The 26,606-nt window shown below is 33.3% G+C and overlaps 2 protein-coding genes across 6 annotated transcripts in view; one reads left to right on the top strand and one right to left on the bottom strand.

Moving 5' to 3' along the window:
• Positions 1-12,132, bottom strand: part of LOC147064871 (peroxisomal acyl-coenzyme A oxidase 3-like) — a 28,171-nt gene extending 16,039 nt beyond the window's left edge. The window contains exons 1-3 of one of the 5 annotated variants that reach the window (XM_085958313.1): positions 11,815-12,132; positions 2,749-2,893; positions 572-709 (exon numbers count right to left, since the gene is read on the bottom strand). In XM_085958313.1, the coding sequence (XP_085814439.1) occupies positions 572-709; positions 2,749-2,893; positions 11,815-11,909 (378 nt within the window). In that variant the 5' untranslated portion in view covers positions 11,910-12,132. Of the gene's footprint in view, positions 1-571; positions 710-2,748; positions 2,894-11,625 lie in introns of all 5 variants that reach the window. The other 4 variants (XM_085958316.1, XM_085958315.1, XM_085958314.1 and 1 more) reach the window with 4 other exon arrangements.
• Positions 12,133-12,413: 281 nt separating this feature from the next.
• LOC147064870 (beta-1,3-glucosyltransferase) overlaps positions 12,414-26,606 on the top strand; it is a 63,744-nt gene continuing 49,551 nt past the window's right edge. The window contains exons 1-2 of the mRNA XM_085958168.1: positions 12,414-12,565; positions 20,095-20,139. Coding sequence (XP_085814294.1) covers positions 12,553-12,565; positions 20,095-20,139 — 58 coding nt within the window. The 5' untranslated portion in view covers positions 12,414-12,552. The remainder of the gene's footprint in view (positions 12,566-20,094; positions 20,140-26,606) is intronic.

Here is a 26,606-nt window from a genome sequence, read left to right as displayed (position 1 = left end):
ACACAATTAACTATGTAACACCGGTATTGTGTGGTGTTTATGAATTTTTAATCGTTTTTTGTTGACATTTCATCTTTTATCCCTGGTGTGTCTTTTTTAAATATTTTTATCTGATTGGATAATCGCTGTCTGCCGTGAAGTCAACTGGATCAATGAATTGATGGAATTACGTGACTATATCTAATTAATAAAACTCAAAAACTACTGGTCGTCCGATAATAAAAATTTTACAAATTATAAAGTATATTATTAGTCACGCTGAGGTCGAGTTTCAGCTTCTTCTGGTGCTCCAAACATGGGGTCCCAATACAACCTTTTTATTAATGACACAATCAATCTAAAACCTTCACCATTAGATTCTTCACGGTTGGTTTCCAGATAAAAAAGCAAAATAACGTAGGTGATGTCTATTTACTTTATCAGATAATTTACTTAGAACATTTCATTCTTGATTCTCGATATCTCAAAAAAAGCAAGTCGGTGCCTGTCAAATATTACATACATTACGTTGAATATGACACATTGCAGAAATTTAATTTCTGCGGTATATAATCAGACATAAAGCACGAACCTTATCCACGGCCAGCAAGTTATAGTCGTGCAAAGCCTTCATACGTTTCTGCACAAGGTATCTCTGCTCATCCAAGGGTTCAGTTTCAGGTGACAGGTGAAAGACTTCGTCATTTTGTAAAATTTTCCACAGAAAGTCCTGGAATAGAAAGGGGCGACATAAAATAAAAATCATCAACATCATTAGCCGGGGTTGATCAACTGTTGGATGAAGGCCTTCGCTGCCACATGCATCCACCAAATTTTATGAGTTCATCTAACCAGCGAGTGGTCATTTAGTGCCCCATCGGTAAATTACTGTCACGGCGTGATGCTTATTAGATATTCACTCAACTTATTAGGTCTATGCATGAGTTTTTCAAGCGCTTATGGTTGCTAGCAATTTGTTTGATCAGCGATTCTTCACATAGGATTGGAAAGAAGTATGCTAAGAATATGACAAACACCCATACCTTGAATCAAAGTGCATCTGCACATATTATATTTATTAAAAAAAGACAAAATTTTTCCAATCACATTAAAAAAGCCGGATGTGAACTAGTGCAAAAATTAATACTATATAAACAATTAGTGTATATTCAAAATTAATACGGATGTTTGGATGCGTCATTATTTTCGTATATATCATGATAATTTATAGCCTGTCCTGGTTCAGTGGTAGAATGTCTTCTCCCGAAGCCAGGAGTCATGGGTTTAAAAGGTGCGTCTGAATTTTTTTTTAATGTATTTTAGGATTCAGAGCACGGATCTACTAGGTTGAGTGAATGGATAATACCTGACTATTACTCGTAAAAAATATTAAGAAGCGTCTTCGGGAGGTTGTCAATGTCCACACTGGATCGTAAAGCCAATGATGTCTACGTGAGGGATTGTATGTAATATATTATATTATATGCTCCATTTATAGTGGTTAACAGTGGATTATCAGTTTAATTTAATACAAAACAGTCAAGTCATGGACAACGTTATTTAATTTAGACCAGTGTTAATGAATTCATAAGGCCACACAATTTTTTTGTTACGTTAAAGAAAATGTTTGAATAAATTATGATTCCTTCCTTGCAATGAATGCTTTTGAGACATTATTTATGTATTTATACAATTGATGAGACAGCAACGTTCTATATTTAAAACGGATCTAAATAAATTAACAATAATTACAAGATAAAAAGAACTTTTTATATACGTTTTTAAAATTTCTGTTGAAGTATTATGCTCAATATACTCAAACTTGTACTTGATATGAAGTAAATAAAAAACAAACAAACAAACAAATATAGAATACTGAAATGTCATTTTGATTTCCATAGTAACGCACGTATATATTAATAATTTAGTTGCTAGTACCACCCACTTAGCAACCAATAATAGTGGATTGGATTACGAATTTCTTCCGAAATAACTTTTCATACAAAACAGAATTAACTGAAAATGAATTCAATTCTGCTTAAAGATGGCTAAAAGTATTAAAAGAATGCATTGGCGTCGTGTTCTGATATATTCTAAAAGTTTCAAATCTCCAGCTAGTCGGGAAGTTAGTTAAAAATCGATTGCAAGATTTGTACTGGACAAACAACCACCGGACAAACAAGAATACGAGCTATTAAAACGTTGTAAAAAATGTGAGTATTATTTTTTAGTGTGAAAGTAAGAGATTATGAAACACAATGAAAATGATTATTATAATTTGACAATCATAAAAAGAATAATTTAATTTATTCAGTGTATTTTAGTACGTAATTAATTATGCATTTAAAATACTGCGTAATAATATTTTTTTTTGTGACACTGTAACAATAGATGAGATGTAGAGGATTAAATGATTACAAGTAACATATTATACTAAATGCATCACCACATATCGAATTATGCGTGAAACACAACTCAAAAATGTAACTGCTTTGTATAAAAAATTACAATCATTTTATTCTTAATATTGGAGTTTATCCCATGGTCCCATTATCCCATTCGCTCAACCGATTTGGTACCTGGCTCTGAATGCAACACACATTGACAAAACAGCACGTGAATGTACCGGATGTGACACATGGCACTAGAGGCAGATACTGAAGGTATTTCAAAGTGGGTGCGCAATATATCTAGGAAACATATTTAAATAATAATTTATGGAAAAGTAATAAAATTATGGTTAACGTAAGTTAACGGTTAATGACTTACTTTGTATCGAATCATTTCCTCCCCGTCGATTGCTAATTTTAATTTCCTCCATTCAAAAGAAGCCTTTTTTCTATAAACAGTTAAAGGACCCTTTGGGAAATCTGTCAATATACTCGTCAACGGGATGCTTTGATCAGGTTCCATTCTTGAACAAAGACACAATAAAATACTTAATCAAATGCACAAGTATTTGATTACTTAATGCTAACACCAAAACTTTTGTTAGCACCGTTTCCCAAAGTTATTCGAGTTGCAACCCCCTTTAATAATTTTTATAATAGCCAAGTAACCTGCAATTCCCCACCACATTTTCAATAGGGTGAAAAAAACACATTACAAATAATTATGAAACAAAATTTTACAGGTGCATCATTCTATAAGATTTTTGAATTGTCACCATGACCAACCTCTCTCCCAAGGACACTCTTTACTTAAAGTCATGTAAATTCAGTCAAATCACACTAGGGCAGGGATGGCAAATAGTATTTGATCGGCGTGCCAAAATAAGCCATTTTTTTTGTAATTCGTGGTGTGTGCCATTCCCTTTTAGGTGTACACATGATATAATATAAATCAATAAAGCAAAAAATGATACACATAAAATGAAAGAAAATAAGGCAATAAAAAACATTTAATAACACACTAATTTTTGTTTGAGGTTTTTTGTTTCATGTTATTTGCGAGACTTTTTTAATATCAGGTTGATATGTCGTTGATTGCAAATTAATACATGCTGCCGAATCTTCTTTTGTAAACCTATTTCTAGCCTTTGAATGTACGATTCAATGTAGAAAAAATACTTTCATATGAGTACGTGGAAGAAAAAATGGTCAACAACGAGATTGCTAGTTTTTAGCAGATATAAAAGTATCAGCAGCATTTCCATGTTTTCAATATTATTATATTAAATTTTTTTTATTTATTGGCGAGCCGTCAAAAGCTTTTAGCGTGCCAAGTTGGGTATGTGTGCCACGTATTTGCCATCGCTGCACTAGGGCATGGTGACTTTGGTCTTGGGTAACTGCTCCTGATACCCTGTCCCATAATATGCCCGATTAAGAGCAGGTGCGGGGTGGGTGTAGTTTCTTAGGGCCATTAATTTCAATATCACCGTGTGTTCTTCCTCTCTCTTTCCTGGACGTTCCGGACTCATTGTCTCTTCTGCAATAGGCCCAAAACGTTGAGAAAAAGAAAGAAGAATTAGAACACACAGTGACAATCCAAAAACCTAATACAATAACAAACAATTGTGAACAACTCAAACAGATGCATTATCTGTCATTTTCTCACAAAACATGTTTTTTTTAAGTAGGTATGTGAATTGTCAGTCAACATATTTTTTTTTCACTTTAGTTGTGTCTTGAAGACTTATTTTAATTTATTACACCGGTAATCGATAAACGGACCCGTTGGTTCCCACTTTCAACCAAATTCCTGAGTTTCCGTCGACGAGTTTAATCGAGTGTCAATTTCTCAGGTGCCACATAAATTTTTCACAGTATAAATATTTATATAACATGAAGTTCCGTCCGAAAAAGTTCCATATTCAATAATATTCAAACATTAAGTCACTTATTTAAAAATGTATTTTCTATTTAGTTGATAGCGAAATATATCGCGACCCATGGGTTAAGAGCGCGTACTTTAAAGCGTAAGAAGATAATGGAAAATATATTTTTGCTAATTTAGTATAGAATCTCTTTCTTAGCACAGTTTTTGTGAATCGGTATCGAATATTATCTTTGCGCACTCAAAGACTTAAGTGACTTGAATATTATTGTTAGCAAGTTGTTGAAATTTTGTTATTCCAACTACTCATATTTAAGCGAAACATTCTAAAGAATTTTCAATTGATCTTGATTGAACACAAGTCATTGGATAAGTGACGGGGACGTTTAGGTAATGTGACTGATTTTAAATTTGAGATGTTGCTTGTATTATAGATACTTGTGGATGTTCAAACTCATTAGATATACAGTGTGGACCCATTTATTTCAGTACTTAATATAGATTTGACAAAAACGTCTATATGTTGAATATACATAATTTGAAAACATTTCATGCATATACACCAGTGGCGAAGGGTGGAGGTAGGCTGTTAAGATCCGCCATAAACAGTGCACATTAAACTTTTTCAGACATACATATTTGTTTTCATTGATATAAGACTACAATTTACAGATAGTGTTGGTTAGTTTTTAAAATTCAATTAAACTCTGAGAAACCAAGCCATAATAGATAATAGTCAAAAAATACATGTCTATCTATAAAATATCTAAAAATATGCAATTAAATCATACATAACTTTGAATATTTTATAAATAGAATAATATTTTTTATTTATTATAGTTTGGTATAGGCAGGGCTTAATGAATTAAAAAAATTAACCAACAATATGTGTAATATGTATTTTTAATCCAACGAAAACAAATAACTATGAATGAAAAAGTGTGCACAATTTTATCGTATTGCCCAAATTAGACCAAAACTATTATGGTTTCGTTAGGCAGGGTTTAATTGATTTTTAAAAACTAAGTAACACCATCTGTAAATTGTAGTCTTAGTTCAATAAAAACAAATACATATGACTAAAAAAGTTTAGTGTGCACTATTTATAGCGAATCTTAACAGCCTACCTCCACACTTCGCCACTGATATACACACTAGAAAAAATCATTTTGTAGAAAAAAAATTGACACCCGTTATAAAAACTAAATAATTGAGTGATCCGCCACATCGGTTATTAATTAAGGAATTAATTGATACCTACCTTAATTTAATATACTAAAACCGATAGCCAACATTTTCACGCAATTCGATAAGCATTTCATGTAGCAACTACTAGTTAAAATCGTCATAGTTCAATAAGATGACCGTAGCTTAATCGGAAAAGCATTCTGGTGCGAATCCAGCAGATACAGATTCAAGTCCCGTTGGGTGTCGTATTTTTTTCCTCTACAAAATGATTTTTTCTAGTGTTTATATGCATGAGATTTTTTCAAATTATGTATATTCAGTACACTGTACTTCCTTTTTACACAATTTCGAAATACCACGGTGCAAAGCCTATCTGACAAACTCTGAATGCATGTTGAAGAACAATCAGAATGTGTTAAAACATAGTGAATAATATTAAATATTTAACAAATTTTGTTACCTTTGATTTTTTAAAGTATTTTAGTGTATAATTTTATTACATGTTTTTTTTAACACGGTATCGCGTGGAACGTATCTACCGTGTAAATGGGGAGTTCAGTGTATATAGAATGTTACATTCTCAAATCTTGTGTCCGTTGAATAAAAGAAATAGTTTATTAAAGCGTCTATATGTGTTTAGTTTTATAATTACAAATATTTTGGTTTGGGTCCGTGATAGAATAAATAATTTTTTATTTCGCTGTATCCAACTACACCACCGGTCTAGAGGCAGAGCACCCGGTTTTAATGCAGCATGCTTTCTGATGCTTCATTACAATACAAAAATTATGTATGTCACCTTTGCATTACGATATTTCAAGGTAGATCGTGCCAATAAACATATTCTAGTTAAAAATGAGTTAGGAGCTAGCTTTGTACGAAAAGACATTGGCATTTTATTTCCAATATCGCAGTATATCCAATAGACATGGTGCAACGCCCACTATAATCAGGCAGTAACATGATATAGTGAATTTCGATCGTAGCGCTAGTTGTTGGTCATATTTCGAGTGCAATATGATAAACTATTTGTGGAAAACGATGATTGTTTCATATTGAAATTGATTTCAACAAAATATACAATCAAAAATCTTCATTCACTGTGAATAGGTTACGGCATTGCATTTGAAAATAATTAATAACTAATACTACCATCGTAACTCGCAATTCAGTGCACCGGCCGGTCTATTAGTCAACCTTGACATTGTGTATAACATGTTGTATAGAATAGTGATAAAAAAGAAGACTTCACTAACAGAATGTTGATAAAAGTTATGTAAAACTGACAATTACATATTTAAGTTTGAAGTTGATTTACCCAACTTGGTAAAATGTGCAGCAACTCTATAATTCCAAGCACAGAAAATTTTAGTAAGCTGTGCACTTAATTATGATTTTATAATAGCTCGAATGTAGCACACAGGTAAATAAAAAAACTTTTGAGTTTGGTCCTAAATAGAAATTGTTAAAAATTTGCCAGCAAACTTTGTTCGAGTTAGACAAAAAAACTCTTGACAGAAAAATAATCTTCAAAAGAAAATGAGCCTTAAAGAGAAATTTTTCGAGAAATCAATTAACGAGAAGAATCAAGAAAAGTTGAGTTTTATTTGCTTTACATTATAATCAACATTCTAAACTCTTGTTTAAGGTGAGAAAGATAACGTAGCTAAATTATAATACAAAGAAAAATATTAGACAATATGTAAGTTAGTAAACATCTCTCTCTAGATAAGCACTTAACCTAAATAACATTATTTATTTTATAAATATAATCATCTGCATATGTGACAGTGGAAAATACACTAAACTTTATCAGTCATACTTGTTTTCATTAAACTAAGGCCTTCCGCTCACATACTCAAAAAAGACAAGACTGAAACTCCAGTATCTAGCTAAAGTATTTCAATTGCAGCTCGGTGACGTCAAGACTGGAATCTCTCAGTTTCGAAACGTCCGTGACCGAAACCGAAGAGACGCGACATGCTAGTCTCCCAGTCTCTCAGTTTCCAATCACCCATAATACAATGGTACCAATATCAAGATTCGATGAAAAATCATATTTTCTTAACAAAATTGGTACCACTGAACTGAACTAAACAAGCAATAACAATTCATGATGTCAAAAGTTAAAGATGAGCGAACCGATTTTTAATTTAAAATATGTGGCAGATGTTGAGAAATACTCCTGCCTGTATAATTAATTACAGGCTGCCAGAATATTCCCGTAAAAAGCTTAGAATGACGTAGGAAAGACAATGGGTTTGACAGTTTGAGGTTATAAGATTATTAGGTTTCAGTTCGCCGTATGTGTGAAGCATCAGTCACTGGTCAGTTTGAGTTCCATCACTAACCAGTTCATCAGATTTTAGTTTCTGCGTGAGCGGATGGCCTAAGAATACAAATTGCAGATGGTAGAATTTCACTTTTCTCCGCCATTTTGACATTTAGAATGGGTAAATATTGAAGCAATTCAATAACTTAAGAAATACACTTATGATCATGGCCCCCACATCTTGAAGCGGGCCCCCAGGCCAGGATCTTGGGCGGCCCCCCCTACCTATCGCTATGGTTAAAGGCAGTTTGACGCTCTCGAGTATTGTTTTTCAAATGGTGTTCGAGGTCAAATAAAATTCAGTGTAAGTTAGCGATTTTATAACATATCGAATTATGGAGTTGTCGAGTATTATTCAACACGTCCCAACAACCATATTTTTTAAAATGGTAATAACTCCGAACCAAACTAGCGTCGCAGGAGACTTTTTTTGCTATTAGAGCAAATTTAAGATGTGTATTTATCTCATTTATCTGGTCGACCCGTCATGCCGGGCCCCCCCTGAGCCCGGACTACTAGGCTAGAGCCCTGTCAGCCCCCCCTAGTGAGGGCCATGCTTAGGATATACCTATTCATCATATCAAAGTTCATGCTTTTATACAAAAGTGCGTGTCCGGAAACATATTCAGTTCACCGTATCACACTTCACCGTTAAATGTTGTATCGGAAATATATGGTCGTATATTAAAGACCGTCCAACCTTTTTGGGTCGTATACATAGAGGTATGAACTGAATGAAGCAGGCCAACAATAGCCGATAACTTAAGAGAAATGGCGACAGGATAAAAAATATTCAGGGCATCACGGAGGATTTACTTTGGTCATCATAACGTAATATAATGTTAACGTGGAAATTTTGTCGCAACTTGATTACCAGCCCGCCTCACCATACCAGCCTGCTTCACCATACTTTCATATAACCTGCCACCTCTAGGTCATATAGTACCGAGACAAAGCCGATAAGCAAGCTCACGGCAAACTGTGATACGGTGAAATGTAATATGTACAATTTACATGTAACGAGAAAAGTGTACAATTTGTTGGATTTTCCGAGCTATGCCACCTGACTATATCTACCTACTTTTCTATTATAACATACCTGCATACCTGCTTGAAAATAACTGCAAAAATTAAAAAAAAGAATGAGTAGGAACAATCAATGTTAGAACATATGCACTAAAAACAATTAATTAGATAAGAAACATAAATCAGAGGTGACAGTATCATGACCAGCTGTTCAAAAGTCGAGTTTAAATAAGTATTATGTGATTATTTACTAATCTTAACAGTGGAAGAAATAAGTATGTAGTATTTAGATCTACATACATGATATTTTTATTTATGCAATGATTGTGAGGTATCTATTAATATCTCTGGGGGGCTAAAGGTGAGATGAATATAATTATTCTAATTGAATGACGTATAATCTGAGAGTGGTACAATTAAAAATAATAATTGTTTGATTAACTTTTAATTAAATCGCGGCTTCCGGCCCGAAGGATGGTGCAAAATTCAAACTTTAATGTAGTTGATAATTAAAGTAATACCCCATTTATCCATATTTACTGTTGACAGTAAGTATTATCGCGGCGATAACAAGATAATTTATGGGTAAACATGTATTATCCTGCAGTTGCAAGCTTGCTTGCATTAATCAAAATAGTTTGTAAGCTTCTGAATTTTTTGTGTTAAAGAATAAATGTTATTTTTAATATTTACATTTGTATCATAAAATTATTACGCATTAAAGTTTGTCACGTAAACACAACTCGCATTCAATATTGGTAATTGATGATGATACTCAGCACGCGTTGTATTCCCAGTGTCTTATACCCTGAACATCGTAAAATAATAAACCAAACCTGGGTTCAAAACCTTCATCTGTGGCAACTGGCAATTAAAATTATATATTTTTAATCTTTTCTGTGGTATAAACCTATGCAGCTGTTGGTATATGCCAATGATATAGATATCATTGCCATATTATCAGAATCGGCGATGAAAACAAAGCTAAAATATTATATATGCCTGTCTTTGTTACACTATGAGAAACTGCATCTACACAGGTACCGTTTGAATGACCGACAGTTTCGTCTACCTTAGGTCTTACATGAACCTAATAACGAGATTACAGAGGAAATTAATAAGAGAATTATGGCAGCGAACAAATGAAACCTACTTCGGTATATTAAGACATTTTAAGCCCCACCTACTACATCGCTGAAATAAAGCACATTTTACAAAACACTCATAAAGTCACGCTCACAGAAGCTTAGGAAAGCTGGACATTAACTCTGCGAAATATACAAGGCCCTAAAGAAAAATTTCCCACCATATTTATGGACCGATCAGAGGACAAGGTACCTATCTATACTCTGTACGAAGTTGTAGTGCAGTTCAATCAATTAAGTTTGGGAGACTGCACTGGCTAGGTCAGTACATTGTATGAATGTAAATGAACTGAAAAGGAGAGGAAAGTTGAGCGATTGAATACGGCGCAAACGAGGCAGTTTCAGAGCCTTCTATCAACAAATATATTGAAAAAAAACAAGTGAAAAGTACTTTTGATGAGATTACTCGTAGTTCATAAATTAAAATGTGATTGATTGTTTTTATCAAAAATGACAGCTTGACAATGACACAGATAATATAAATTTTTATGACCAAATAAGTACTTACAAATAAACTTAATATTTTATAATGTAATTTCACTAGGTAGGTAAATAATTGAAACACATTTCATAAACTGTAATTATGTAGCCATAAAAAACAAAACTAAAAGTGAATATAATCAGCTAAATGTTCATGACAGTAATTTACTTTGTGCTGCGAGTAGCTACACTAGAAAGTACTCATTATTTAGTCATTGCAATGAAAATTTATGTTGAATAAAAGTAAAAGTGACAAATGCTATTTTCAATCGACTGCCATCAACCAAGATCATCTATTAATAATGAAGTAATTTTGCAGTTTTAGAGAGGTGAAAAAAAAGCAAATAGGTTGACCATAATACTTAATATATCCTGTTTTCAACCTGTACTTAATTTTTTTATTGGGTCTCTGCCGGATGGAATTTTATATGCATTGTTATTAATATTATCTTTAATTTACTGTGTCTTTTTTCTATAAAGATGTTGAAGAAATTCTCTTGTAGAGAAGGAGCGGCCAGTGTTGCCAACTTAGCGTTTTTCTTGCCAGATGAAGCATTTTTGAATAGGCACCTATCTTGCAAAATTCTCATATGGCCTTAAATTTAGCGTTTTTTGACAAGACAGATAACTTACAATGTCTCATAATAAAGCTACAATATTATAAGTACCAGATTTGCTTGAAAATCAACATGCTGGTCTTTTGTAGGTACCTACTTTGTATGAAATTAAATAAATATTATATACAAATTATTGATGACTTAATTTATTACCTGCATAATTTTTTAATTTCAAGTATTTATGTCATATTTTATTAGTTGTAAAACACGAAATTCTTCTTCAACCTTTGTTCTTGTAAAAACAATGTTAATAATTATGGCAAAATCTAGCTTATTTTCTTACCCTATCTGGCATATTTTTGTGAACAACAGTAAAGTTAACAATGATGGAGCCTCATAATATTATGAAAGTGAAACAAAGAACGGTCAACAAATTTCCATACAAACTCGGAAAAGAGAAGATGTATGTAACTCATTGTTATATAGAAAAATGACACTTATTACAAACTTGACCTTGCTTTCGTGATTTGATAGGGAAACCACAGAAGGCTACATATTATGTATGCAACTTTTTAGGTTTTATAAAGATTTAATCAAATGAGTATGTACTATAGTTTAAACATCATGACACCCCACCTACCTAATTACTCTGTTTATATCCCAAGGAGATATGGTCAGCCTAAACATAAATATTTCTTTTAAAAGTTAAGTTGTAATAATTATTTTATTCACACACTTTAAATCACCATCCCGCCACCGCAGTTAATTTGTATTAGTAATTAAAATTAAAACTTGAACCATTGATATGTTTTAATGTTATATTATTTACTTTGCTTTACAAGTCACTGACGAAGCCTCGCGGAAACTGCGCAATGTAGTTGTGTACGAAATAAACTTTCTTACGATGTTGCGTCTTATCATCATTATTCTCCCACTTGTTTTCCTTCCATACCACTTCGGTGTCAAGTGCAGCTCGTACCGGTCAAACGGCTTTGGCAAAAATGAACCTTGCCCATTCCACCGCAACGATTTAATCAGTATGCACAATGATTGGAGTTTACATTAATCTATTTACATAATAATAATCTCATTGACTTACTAATGATAACAAACGAGACGTCAGTTCCTTTTCTTCAATTGCTTTGACAAGCTGGCAAAAGATAATAATTCACAATGTTTTGTGTATACTCAATCATATACCTAGAAGAAAATAAATAAAAAAGTGTCTTTATTAATATAATATTTTGAAAATATTATTATTATCCATATATTTATTGTGAATATTACAAATAAACAATAATTTATCTTGTAGTCGAATGTTTTTATTTTTTAAATCTTAGACAGTGCATCACTGTTTCTTGTATTGTTATAATTTTTGTAACTGGCAATGTGTAATGTTTGAAAACAACTGTCAAAATCTGAATCTGTGATCTGAATAATGTCTCTACCAAGTCTGACAGTAAGTTTAATATCACGCAAACAATGATTTTGTTTTAAATGAAAACCTACAACAATCATTATAGATATCACCCAAGTGAATACGTGATAAGTGATAACTACACACAGTATGCATATAATCGGTAAAGATAATACGTTATATTTCATTGTTTAGTTTCTGTAGAAAAAATCGTTGCTGTCATTTAATGGTAAAATGTTCAAAAATATAAGATAAACATTTAAAGAACATTAATTTGGTAAGTGTGTCGTAAAGAAATTAACTGAAAGATTTCACTTGCGGTCACATTTATATTAAATTCGGATTCATGGTTCGCCGCTTTGAAAACGTTTTTTTTTTTAATCAAGTCTACTTTCAAAAAATGTCCCTTCACCGAAAACTACTCTCAAATGTTGAATTGTTCTCTCTCCTTCTTTTATTTGCCACCCATTAAGCAGTGCATGACCTGCCTATTTTTAAATAATTATCTATAGGTATGTAACTAATTTATCCGTGAAGTTTTTTTTAGTCCCTTTCAAGAGAAATTATCGATACATGTTATAACTCTAGCAATACCCTGTGAGGGTAGGCAGGTCATGCACTGTTGAAGGACGGCAATAAAATAAATAAAGAGAATATTTATGAGTAGGTTTCGATTTTAGTTTTATTTTTTTAATTTTTGTTGGCTCGCGGTCCTGCCAACGTCTGAAGAATAATATTAATAATAAAAATAATAGATCACAACCCTTAAACAAAGCTATTTTACAGGGGAAAATGGGTTGTGATACTATTGTTTTATTAATTTTACTGTGGGGTCTCCAGTTGGGTACCAGAACCAAAAGTGTCTTACTCCACCACTGATATCTAGCTACTTACCTCATACCGTTATTATATATGTATTATTATGTATTAGTTATTACCGTAAATTGAAATATGTAATTTTTTTCCATTATGCTTCAAGTATACTTAGTGAATACTAGGGAATCCAATCCCGAGCCAAAATTCTGATGCCGGGATTTCGGGATTACAATTTGACAATCCCGGGATCCCGGGACTGGTCCCGGGATTGGCATTTTATTCCATTGTTTATATAAAAAATTTATATTACAAATAACACTGATAAAATCGACCAAAAATAAATCTAGTATAATTCATTCTATTTAAGAAATTTATTGTTAATATTGTATACGTTCAATCTTGGAAATACACAAGTTTAATGGAGTAAATAATATTGTAATACAAATAATAATGTGAATTTAATATGAGATTGCTGTTTCTGATAGTAAAGACATAATGAATAGATTAGCGAGATTTAAAATAGTAAAGCAAATAATCATGGCGTACTTATGGCCTTTCCGCTTCATAAATCTAATTAGTCAGCCAAATATGAAATTGCCGTAAAACGTATGATATCATGGTGGAATTACTTTGTTAAAAGTGCGAAGCATTGTTTTTTCCAATCTTTCTCATTTTTAATAATTTATGTGAAAAAATAAAATGAATCGGCTACCTACACATGGGTATAAATCAAACTTCATTCAAACTCAGTTTATTTCTAATGTAGTTATTTTTTAATTATTTTATATATATTATTAGTACAAATCTTGCAATCGATTTTTAACTAACTTCCCGAATAGCTAGACATTTGAAACTTTTAGAATATATCATAACACGATGCCAATGCATCCTTTTAATACTTTTAGCCATCTTTAAGAAGAATTGAATTCATTTTCAGTTAATTCTGTTTTGCATGAAAAGTTATTTCGCAAGAAATCCGTAATCTAATCCACTATTATTGGTTGTTAAGTGGGTGGTCCTAGGAACTAAATTATTAATATATCTTACGTGCGTTACTATGGAAATCAAAATGACATTTCAGTGTTCTATATCTGTTTGTTTGTTTTTTATTTACTTACTTCATATCAAGTACAAGTTTGAGCATATTGAGCATAATAAATAATTGAACAGAAAATTTAAAAACCTTGTATATAAAAAGTTCTTTTTATCTTGTAATTATTTTACTGTTTAGTTTAGTAGATTCTAGACTCGCAGCGATTCCGAACCTTTTTTGGTCTGAAGAACCTATATTTAAAACCTACCCATATTTTGTAAATTATTGGGAAACCCCCTACTCGGTTTACACACATTACGTTAGACAGAAGTTTAAAAAACAATATTATTCACTTTATTACTGTTTACCAAAAAATATTATCTTTAGGTATATATAAAAATACAGATCTGTGTGAAAGGAAAAGGGAGCTATGTCTGAAAAACGAAAAAAATGAGTTTAATATGTCAAATGAACCATGGATACATAATAAATGAATAAAAGAAAAAGGGGATGAATCGAATTAACGTCGTTAAATTAGTAAATTTTACACATTAGTTCATTAGTATATAATATGCAAAGTTATCTTAGTGATTAGGCCAAGGCCGACTATAGACAGGCCGGGGCACTGAATTTCGATGGTAGTTGTAGTTGTTGATTATTTTAGAATCCAATGCGGTAACCTGTAAGTGTTCACAGTAGGTAAGTGAATATTTTAGATTGCATTTATTTATTTAAGAAAACAAAGCATTGTGGACATAACAAATCAAAATTCAGGACGTTCACAACACGAGATTTACATTATAATAAATATTACCCTTAGAAAAGAGTACCCAAAGAGAGAAGACGAAAAAATAATAAACATAAACAATTGTATACAGTAAAATAAAGTTTCAAAAACAAAATTCAGCACACCATTGAAAATGTCTATGTCTTTAGGGAGCGCATTAACTAGCATTGCACCCACGCTAATGGTGCCTGATAGGCTTGACACGAGGAAACAGTTCTGATCCTCCTTTCGTTCAAATCTATTAACGTATTACTATTCATTTCGTACCCACGGTGGCCGCGCGGCTTAAGCGTTGGACTATAACGCCGTGGTTCCCAAGTTCGAATCCTGGGCCTGGCTAGTACACTTTTTTTTTTTTTCAATTTGTGTGACCTCATGGACCTTAATTACCTTAATTAAATGGACCTAATAGGTTGTGCAAGTGGCTGACATCCATTTCTCGTAAAAAACAAAATCTGTTAATACAAACCTCTACTCTGTGGAGGTCCATATGATCCTATTAGGATCGGGCATGGTCGGAAAATTCATTTCAATATGAAACAATCATTATTTTCTACAATCGAAATATGAGCAATAACTAGCACTAATCGAAATTTACAGTTTCGTGTCACGGGCTAACTATAATTGGCCTCGTGATTAGGTATCTCTCCCCTTTACTTTCGTACACATATATTTTGTAATGATTGATATATTATGAAAGAATCAAAATTTTCAATATTCATTCACGTTTTTTTAATGTTTTACTCAATTACAATAACGTTTTTCGCCAGCTTTTAAATGAGTTCGAGGAACTCAAGGAACCAGTTTGGAATCACAGTTCTAGCTAAATGTAGGGTTACGTATCGAATATCCACCGTATATGGAAAGTAAGTTCCTTTTTTGCTCTTGGAAAGAATTTATCCAATTTAATTCGACATATCGCTGTCTCACCAGCACCAATGAATTTGACTGTTGTATAATAGCTAGATGTACAATGGCCAACAATTGGATCTCACTTTTTTAACAAATAACTGAAATACTTTATAATAATATAATTAACAAATGTATTTAATAATAATATGTTACTAACTTTTTTGTATTTGTATGGTATCATTCCATACCTCAGTGGCCGGAAATCTATGGTACGCGTGCGTTTTATGGTGGCACGGCCTAGACGCTAAAGTCTCAAATCAGGGGATTCACAAGATGATTTCTAGGAGGTCGCCAACTAGATTATTCGAGATGAAAAGTAACATTTTGAAACAGCAAAATATTATAAGTAATCCACGTGTAATGCTTTGTTTTATTATAATTTTTAATATATTTTCTCATTCATTCACTCATCATGTCCAGAAAATTGTACGCATGTAGTTCGCCGTACCATAGTTCACCGTGAGCTGTCGTATCGGAAATAAATGGCCGTATTGAGATCAAATTCGTTTATTAATTGAGTCAGCATTTACTTGATAGAATTCCATTTTACATATATGTTCATATAAATTTAGTGTTGATAATGGTGTTACAACTGTAATAGTCATCGACTTAAAAAATACCTGTAGAATTTAATATTATTTATATTATCATTTGTTATCAAATTTGTGTTAAAATAAAACGCTTGCAAAATACGTTGTTAAAACCACCAGAATAGACACCGGGAAAGACAGATGACAATAGAAATTACAATCGTAATATCGTATATATTTATGTAGACTTCTGAATTAACGTAGGTGTTGGTAAACTGCTCCACGGACAACGCGACATTTTTCGTAATTTCTCAATCCTATGCGACCATTTGTTTCTCACGGTGAACTGCAGACGTACAATTTGGATGTAACCAATTAATATACATGTATATTCGGGTTTGTCGTCTCGAGAATTCATATAATTACATATAACTAATGATACAAGTGCATTTGGACACCTGAATAGTAGTCTTAAGCGTGAAGTGTTCAACCAACATGTGTTACCAACGCTCACATATGCATGTGAAACATGGACTATTAATCTGAGGGAAATCAAAAAATACGAGTAGTGCAATGTGGCATGGAAATGTGCATGTTGGGCATAACACGGAAAGATCAAAAAATAAATCAATGGATTAGGAAACAGACAAAGAGTACGCGAAGGTCCACACCATAACCTGCTGGGTAGACGAACTCACAAAATTCGGTAGCTGTACGTGGCAGCGAAGGACTAGGGATCGAGAAGAGTGGAGGGAGTTAGAGGAGACTTTCATCCAGCGGTGGATCGCCCCCGGCTGATGATGATAATATAATTCAGAAAAATCGTAAATTTGATTTATTTTTATTTTATGATTGGTGACTAAGGGTGCGCCTTATAATCAATGCAACATTAATAATACATAGTAACATATTGTTATTTGTAATTGGCAATTAGAAACTGTTTAGTTAACAATACTATATTGTTATTAAATTATGTTTAAATTCGGATCCAACTATCCGCTATAAAAGTTGTTTGTTTATTATACTGTATCACAACTTCGTATGAGCAAGCGCAGGTTCTACGCCGTATCTACCGTAGCAGTATCTTTATACCAGTGAAAGTTTAGTTGGTCTGGCGTAGCGGCTGTAGAAGGGGTTCACTGCTACGAGCTTTTTCGCAACTGCTACGATGAAAGTTTTCTCAGTTGCTGTAATTGGAGGTTGGTTTATTTTTACGAGATATTGCACTGATAACTTTGTTTCGGACGAATTTTATTTGTTCTTTACTTGGTCGGTACATAATTAATTTAATTACGGTTGGTATTAATGTGTCCGCAGTGGAGTGGTGGCAGAAAACACGCTTAAAACCCGTAGGTTAGCGCTGCGAACTCTTAAAGTAACATGTTTCTTTTTCAATGTGGTTTCATCCAGAGCTTGGACCGTATGATGTAAACATATTGTGTTCTAAAATCTCAGGAAACTGACTTGACACGTTACAGGCTGTGGGTTTTTGGAAAACAAAATAATTAAAAACAAATAGGTAGTTAGAAGCAGTTTTTTCAATACTATAATACTTAATTATTTATAACAGAATTCTAACTTGTAACTATTTTGATTGAGAAGTTAAGTAGTATATTACTAACATTGGTTTATATCGCAATATGCATGGTGTATTTTCATACCAATCAGTGGCGAAGGGTGAAGGTAGACTGTTAATATCCACCAAAATAGTGCACACTAAACTTTGTCAGTCATACGTAGGTATTTGTTTTCATTGAAATAAGACTACAATTTATAGATGGTGTAGGTTAGTTTTAAAAAATCAATTAAACCCTGCAGTAACCAAGCCATAATAGGTAATAGTCAAAAAATACTCGCCTATCTAGAAAATATTTAAAATGATACAATTAAATCATACATAACTTTGGATATTTTATAGATAGAATAATATTTTTTTATCAATTATAGTTTGGCTATAAAAAAAACGAACCAACAATATGTGTAATATGTATTCTATCAGTTAATCCGACGAAAACAAATAAGTATGAACGAAAAAATGTCTCCAATTTTTTCGTATCGCCCTATGTACCTATACTAAACTATTATGGTTTGGTTAGGCAGGGTTTAATTGATTTTTTTAAAACTAATCAACACCATCTGTTAATTATTGTAGTCTTAGTTGAAAAAAAACTAATACGTATGACTAATGAATTTTAATTTGCACTATTTATGGTGGCTAATAAGAGCCCACCTCCACCCTTCGCTAATAACACCAATGTATATAGGTACACCGCTTATTTAAAACGTAACGTAACACATTCTTCTTAAAACACGAAAAACATAATAATAAATATGACTTGGCAAGAAAAATGTTAAATTGGCAACACTGATTATATTCGTGCAATACTCACCACCTCAATTATAGTCTCGTTAATGGTGTAAAAGTCAAAATTTCTTAGAACTGAAAATAAAATTCATGATATAATAATTACAATATAAAAAGAACTTTTTATATACCACGTTTTTAAATTTTCTGTTGAATCCATCATATAAACTTGACAATTCTATGTATTAATAATTTAGGAAAAATAAGGCAATTGTTAACAAATCATTTTTTTGCTATTTTGCAACAAACAAAATTTAATATAGAATACTGAAATGTCATTTTGATTTCCATAGTAACGCACGTATATAATAATAATTTAGTTGCTAGGACAACCCCCTTAGCAACCAATAATAGTGGATTGGATTACGGATTTCTTCCGAAATAACTTTTCATACAAAACAGAATTAACTGAAAATGAATTCAATTCTACTTAAAGATGGCTAAACGTATTAAAAGAATGCATTGGCATCGTGTTCTGATATATTCTAAAAGTTTCAAATGTCTAGCTATTCGGGAAGTTAGTTAAAAATCAATTGCAAGGTTTGTACTGGATAAACAACCACCGGACAAACAAGAATACGAGCTAAGAAAAACGTGGTAAAATACGTTAAATCATAATGAATAAATTACAACTAATGTCTAGGCATTGTATCAGGGCCGACTATAGACAGGCCAGGGATTGCGAGTTACGATAGTAGTGCTAGTAATTGATAATTTTCGAATGAAATGCAGAAACCTGTTCGCAGTAAATGAAGATTTACGATTCTATATTTCGTTCGATTTAACTAACGTATTACCATTTATTTCAATATGAAACATCTTATAAAAACAGTTTACTATATTTCATTCAAAGTGCTGGCACTACGATCGAAATTTACGGTTTTGTGTCACGGTCTGACTATAGCGGGGATTGTATGTCATATTCTTTACTTTTATTCCGCTTATTCATATTCCAACTTGCTTTGAAGCCGTCTCAACCCCTATGTATGTACTTAATATTTTTTTATATCATGTTCGATTCTAAGAAGATTATAATATGGGTCTCCATAGAGTGGAGGTTGTATTAACAGATTTTTGTTTTTACGAGAAATGGATGTTCGCCACTTGCTCAACCTATAGGGTCCGTACTCTGGATCGAAACACACATTGAAGAACATGTGAGTTTGACAGACCCGGGATTCGAACCGGGACCTACGCCTTAGAATTGAATTTAGTGCCTTAAATTAATGTTTTTTTATTCTCTTTACAGGGCTCGTTTTGCTGTTGCAAATCGCCATTTCCACTGCAGCTCTCAGTAAGTACACAATTAAATATTCTATTGACAGTAGCAAATATTACCAGGTGGCAGTACCACCTGTCAACATTATTCACGTCGCCAACACGTCTCATTGTCTAGGAGTGGGGGTAGCCTATTAAGATTTTACATAAATAGTGCACACTAAACTTTGTCAATCATACTCATTTGTTTTCATGGGACTAAGAATACAATTTGCAGTTGGTGCTGGTTAGTTTTTAAAAATAAATTTAACACAATAATCACTACGAATTTAACTATATTATGATACACAACACTAACTTGAAACATGTTGGTATGACATACAGCTTTTTTAAAATTTCTTTCATGCTTTCACCGCCCCCTTATTTCTATTCAACACCCCCCCCCATTATTTCCGAAGCTAATACTTTGAAAAACATTGATCTAGAGCGATCCTGCGCTGATCTTTTTGATTCAGTCGTTTTCTTGACGCAACCAGAGATCATACTTCTCTCCAGGCTGCTCGGATTTCTTCTTACTGCGTGGCCAAAGAATTGAAGAACGCGTCTCTTGCAGTTGGCTGTGAGCCGTTCTTTGATGCCAAGCTTTTCCAGCGTAGAGACATTTATTCAATTTTCTTTCTATTGGATTCTAGTTTCAACAAAATTCTTTATAATTTCTTAGTTAGAAGCCGGCTTGAGAGTGGTTCGATTGCTTGGGCCCTGCATCAGTTGAAATATGACCTTATGGTGAGAGAGTTCAAAAGAAAATTTTGAGACTCCTTTATTTTAGGTTATATGGATACTATCCGTGGCTTTATCCAACTGACTTTCTCTTAGGTCGGTATGGTTATATACTGTAATTTAAATGCTAGAAGATATCAATATTTGGCCACGTATTTTTTTCGACTTATACGTGGTGTAAATGAGAACTCTGCCATTCTTGATAGTATTGACTTGTGTGTCCCTGATAACTATCGTAGAAATCGGGAGCATCAGTTGTTTGATCTCCCGAGGAGCAGAACTAACCTGCCATTGATAATGCCAATTGGGAGGGCAATAACTCTTTCTATTCAACCAAATCGCTTCGGATGTTGATATATTCCACCTACGCCAGGATGAGTATAGGTGGACGTTGTTTTATAAATTCTTAAAATATGGTCCTCTTAGCACATTTGGTGTGTTATGCTTTATAATTTATATTTTTTATAATTTTTTTTTTATATTTTTTGCATCTTTTACTTTATTTTTCATACTGTTTTTGTGATACTGCATATATTTATTACTTCTTTACACTGTTTCTATGTGAACATTTTAAATTTATAATTTGTAATGTTCACGGCACAGAACAGATAATAAATAGAATACCGATAGGCTATATTCAATACGCCGCATGTTGATGCAGTGTTTTGAATGTGTGAGTGTCCTACGAAAATGAAGCACGCATTATGTACGTGCAATAGTGTGTGTAATATACCAACGTTAAATGCGCGTAAATGCACAAACCGAGAGCAGTTTTCAGTATTCGACGTAAAACGTATTCTTGACACGTGCGTAAGTTTAACCCGGATTCTTCCTTACTCGAGTCGGTTACCTGCTATCGCCTTACCCGTTATGTCTGAGTTCCCTGGTTCACGGTATGTAGAAAAAAAAACATATATATATACTTACTTATATATATTTGAACACCGTATAGGAAGATTGAAAATATTAGCGTTTTGCAGATATAGTTAAAAATAGTTTATATATCACTGTAAGCTCAACTGCAGAGCTCACAAGTATCGGATATTTTCAATGAATTGATTGCATCTCATTTGCAATTCTGAAGATTCAAATTTATCATGTCTTCCTTTGTAGTGTATTTAAATATATGTCGTTGGTTCAATACATACTTATTTAACTATTTCTTTACAATCAGACAACGTAATATTTTTCCGAGAGTTTCACTTGACACGATCTTTCGATTGTCTTCGGGAAGTATTTATAAGTCGACGCTTACACAATAATTGTGAGATGCCGACATATTGGGATTATTTTAATAAAAATTGAAGGAGATATTAGAAAGAAAATAATATGTACTGTTCCTTAATATCATTGTTTGACTTTGATTATTATCGAAATTCTACTTTAATTAGGTACAAGAAAACAAATACAATATAACATGTTCTTTCGGTTTCATGACAAAACAGAGCATGACAAAACATGACATGTCCGGTTACCGTTCTTTCTCTCCAGAATTCCATCATAGTTCACATTCTTCCAAAGCAACATTTCGTTTCCCACAAATGTTTCCTACCTCCACGCATACAGATTTTAACATGGAACATGTTTTACTCATGATATCCGACGCAAAAGCGTTACGAAAAATAGACTAGTTAAATAGAAAAGTTAAATTGTTTGAATCCTTTGGATTCGGTTACTTTGACAAATAAATTTTCTTTCGCATTTGGATAACCAGCTTTCAGAGGAGAATCAGTAGGCAAAGCATGATCCATGTTTAATAATTTTAGCCGTTACGGTTTAAGTAACTATCATCTGAGGGACCCAGGGGGGTGGAGCCCCCCCGCGAGGTGCAAAGCCCCGAGTGTTTTTAGAAGTAAATAGTCAGTTTTAATTTTTTTATGCAAATCAATTATATCGTACTATTACGCAAATAATTTATTCTAAATTCATACATGATTTGATGGCGGGCTATGTTATTTTTTACATTGTTTTTCTTTTGTATTTTTATTTGTCCGGTGGTTCTTTGTCCGGTACAAATCTTGCAATCGATTTTTAAATAACTTCCCGACTAGCTAGACATTTAGAATATATCAGAACACGACGACAATGAATTCTTTTAATACTTTTGGTCATCTTTAAGCAGAATTGAATTCATTTTCAGTTAATTCTGTTTTTGTATGTTTCGGAAAAAAATCGTTAAAAGTAATACACTATTATTAGTTGCTAATGGGGTTCTAGCAACTAAATTATTAATATATACGTGCGTTACTATGGAAATCGATATGAAATATCAAAATGACATTTCAGTATTCTATATTTATTCAGTATTTCTATCAAGTACAAAAAAAGTATTTATTAATACATAGAATTGTCAAGTTTATTTGATTCAACAGAAAATTTAAAAACGTGGTATATAAAAAGTTATTTTTATCTTGTAATTATTTTTTCTCAATACAGTTTGACAGTGACAGTTTATAAATCAATGCAGGTCGATCGGAATGCATCGAATTCAAAATGTTAGCACAAACAAACGAAAGGAAAATAAACAAACGGCGGCATTTCAAAACACAGGGTTGCAAAAAAGTAAACGAAATATGTATATGCAGCCATTTGCAGTAAAGAGTGTTGCGATGCCATCACATTCTACAGTCTCCACTGAAGAGCCTCGAGCGATACGAAATGTTTGCGTTCAATTCCAAAGGCTATTCCTTGTTTCTCTTTACGACTTTAAAATAAATATTCCAGTAAAGAGACATGAGACGCACCTGAGACGTTCGCTTAACCCATTGGAGACAAGTTTGATTTTGCAGTAGAACCTCTATATAACAGACCTGGATATAGCGGACTTCGGATATAGGTAACGGACCAAAATATCCGGTCAATAGTGTGAAAATTGTTAAAAACCAAGGTTTCGAACATTTTTTTTCGTTTCGGTTTTCGTTCCGGTTCATGTAAAAAGGATATATCGGTTCGGTTCCGGTTCCTGCAAAAGAAACAAGTACCTTCCTCATGGCCCCACATCCTGAAGCGGGCCCCCAGGCCAGGATGTTTGCGGGCGCTCTACCTATCACCAAGGTTAAGGGCAGTTTGGTGTTCTACAGAGTTCTCCAAATGGTATTCCGTGGAACACCATGGTTATGCTAGGTATAATTAAGGGTGTTCCATGTACTTTTAGCGATTTTTCTATATTTTTCATTAAATCCACTTGAATTATTGAGTTGTTGGCATTAGATATCTATCATATTATAAAGCAGTGATCGCAACTCCCTTTTATGGTAGCCAAGTAACATGCGACCATTCACTATATTTGATACATAACCATGTTTATTAGTCAGGAAACACATTATTATAAAATAAAATTCTACAGTGAATTATCATTTAATTTAATCAATCATACGTATCTATCTCATCGAATTGCATCGCATAGTCAGATATTTTAAAATGCATTTTTTTAACCTAATCCTAATTAAGCAAATTTGTGATGTGTGTTTATCTCACTTAACTGGTCGACCCCCCACCCCAGGCTAGAGTCCTGTCAGCCTCCCCCCTTGTAGGGGCCATGACCCTCCTACCAAAAGATTTTTTTAAATTATTAATAACCATGTCCTTTCTTTTTCGTACAACGTGGTTGTTAGTAATTTTGAACAATCACAAACCCAGAGCTCCCGAATGGAAGGCCAAAACCTTACGCACTACACCACGACATCCGCCTAGCTTATCAAAAGATCAGCTACGCATTCTGATAATAATTTTCACGTCACAAAGGTGGCTTCTGAAACTTTTTCGCAGGCTTTATTGCGCGACTCAACTTAACACTTATTACAAGCGTGTTGTCGGAAAACTTATTTTCTTCTATTATGGTCGGCCATTGTTTATTGTCGATGGGCCGGGTGGCAGCGGAGGCGCCGTGACTGGCAGTATCCGTGTGTAATGGAAATGGTTATCTAATTTCGTTGTTGGGTCGATCGGGTTTCTTTCCTCCACTATCAGAGGTTATCAATCTTAGTAATTTGGACCGTGCTATTCTCAAATTACACAAAACTACACGACCCCTGTCGACTCTATTGCTTGATATCTGTAATGTATATTACAAATATGTACATAATACAAATCTCATCAATAAACTATACGATTTACGCCATTAATTCTTGCCGGACAGGAAATCAGTTGAAGTTCTTAGCAGACTTGCAAAGCTGAACGAAGCAGCATCACAATTGTTCTGGACCAATGGCGAATGGTTGCTGCTGAAGATAGATATGGTGTGGTAGATAACTGAAAACAAATCCTAAGACAACCATATTTACAAAAGGCACTTACTTGAATTTGAATTTTGTTCATAACGGCGGGATCATTTTCATACTATAAACACCTTTTATATTTAAACTGATTTTATAAAAAGGTAATTGTTAATACTGGCAGAGCCAGCTGGCGGTCGCCAGTCTGTCTCGCTAGGTCTTGCAGACGGCTTGGCGGTGTTGGATATTAATATAATTGTGAAGTATGCATAGACGGCGCCATAGTTTTCCCTTCGGAATGGATTTTCATTCACCTCAGACAGTTTGACATTTCGCTGACTTGTCAGTTTTACGATTTGCATGTCGTCACTGCCAACATAAATTTGGGCTCATATGCGTAGTCTATTTTGGAGTCTGGCCTTCACAATATCGTCTGACACCACTTCAGACTGATAGGCCAAGCAGAAAAGCTGGCAATCGCCGATTGCTATCACTGACATTTTAATAGAATACAATATGTTTATATATTGCACTTTGTCATTCATACTTATTTGTTTTCGTTGATCTAAGAATACATATAATTGCACGTCATGTTGTTGGTTAGTTTTTTTATAATTCATTAAACCTTGCCTAAACCAAACAATAGTAGTTAAAAATATTATTCTATCTATTAAAATCCTTACAGCGCTGACGGAATGAGTTATGAAATATCCAAAACGAAGTATGATTTAATGGCATAATTTTAAATATTATATGGACAGATACGTATTGTGGCTTGGTTTTCCCAGGGTTTAATTGAATTTTAAAAACTAACCAACATCATCTGTAAATTGTAGTTTTATTTCAATGTAAACAAATACATATAACTGACAAAGCTTAGTCTGTACTATCTATGGTAGATCCACCCTACCTACACCCATCGCCACAGCAGGATAGTCTAATTTTTCATACATTACATCACATACATTATTGCGTTACAATACGTTTTATTTATTCAATGGGGGAAGATCCCATTATATTAGATTAATTTGCGGTAGATGGACAGCAAGATGGGAAAATGTATATACTTACTGCAGATTATATTTTAGACAATAACTTGTTAACATCTGGTTTGATACAGTGATTGAAAGCAGTCGATGCGTCCTTTCGTAAAGGTTGAATTTAAACTAAGTTGAAAACCTATTTTTGTTAAGAAAACAAACATTGATACCGGTAGTCCCGGAAGTACCCGACCTGACGTATAGATAGCAGTTGTTGTTTGAAAATAGTGACCATGATAGAAAGTACCAACCTTATAAAGCCTAAGTTTGAAGTTTGACGACGCTACGTTGTTCAGTAATTATTTGTCAGCCATCAACAGTGAACGCTCTCAGTGAATTTGTAAACATGGAAAAATTGGTTATCTTCATGTGATACAATATTTTCATTTGAAAGGCTTCAGTCCAACCAATATCAAAGCGGCGCTAGATTCTATTCTGTGGGGTGTCTGCTCCTTTGTTTACAACAGTAACATATTGGTTGGCTGAGTACGAGGCTGTACGAGCTGCTA

This window comes from Rhyacophila brunnea, unplaced genomic scaffold (assembly GCF_057557595.1).
Source record: "Rhyacophila brunnea isolate RB1 unplaced genomic scaffold, BYU_Rbru_1.0 scaffold_7, whole genome shotgun sequence".
NCBI lineage: Eukaryota > Metazoa > Arthropoda > Insecta > Trichoptera > Rhyacophilidae > Rhyacophila > Rhyacophila brunnea.
This window is presented reverse-complemented; position numbering and strand designations above follow the sequence as displayed.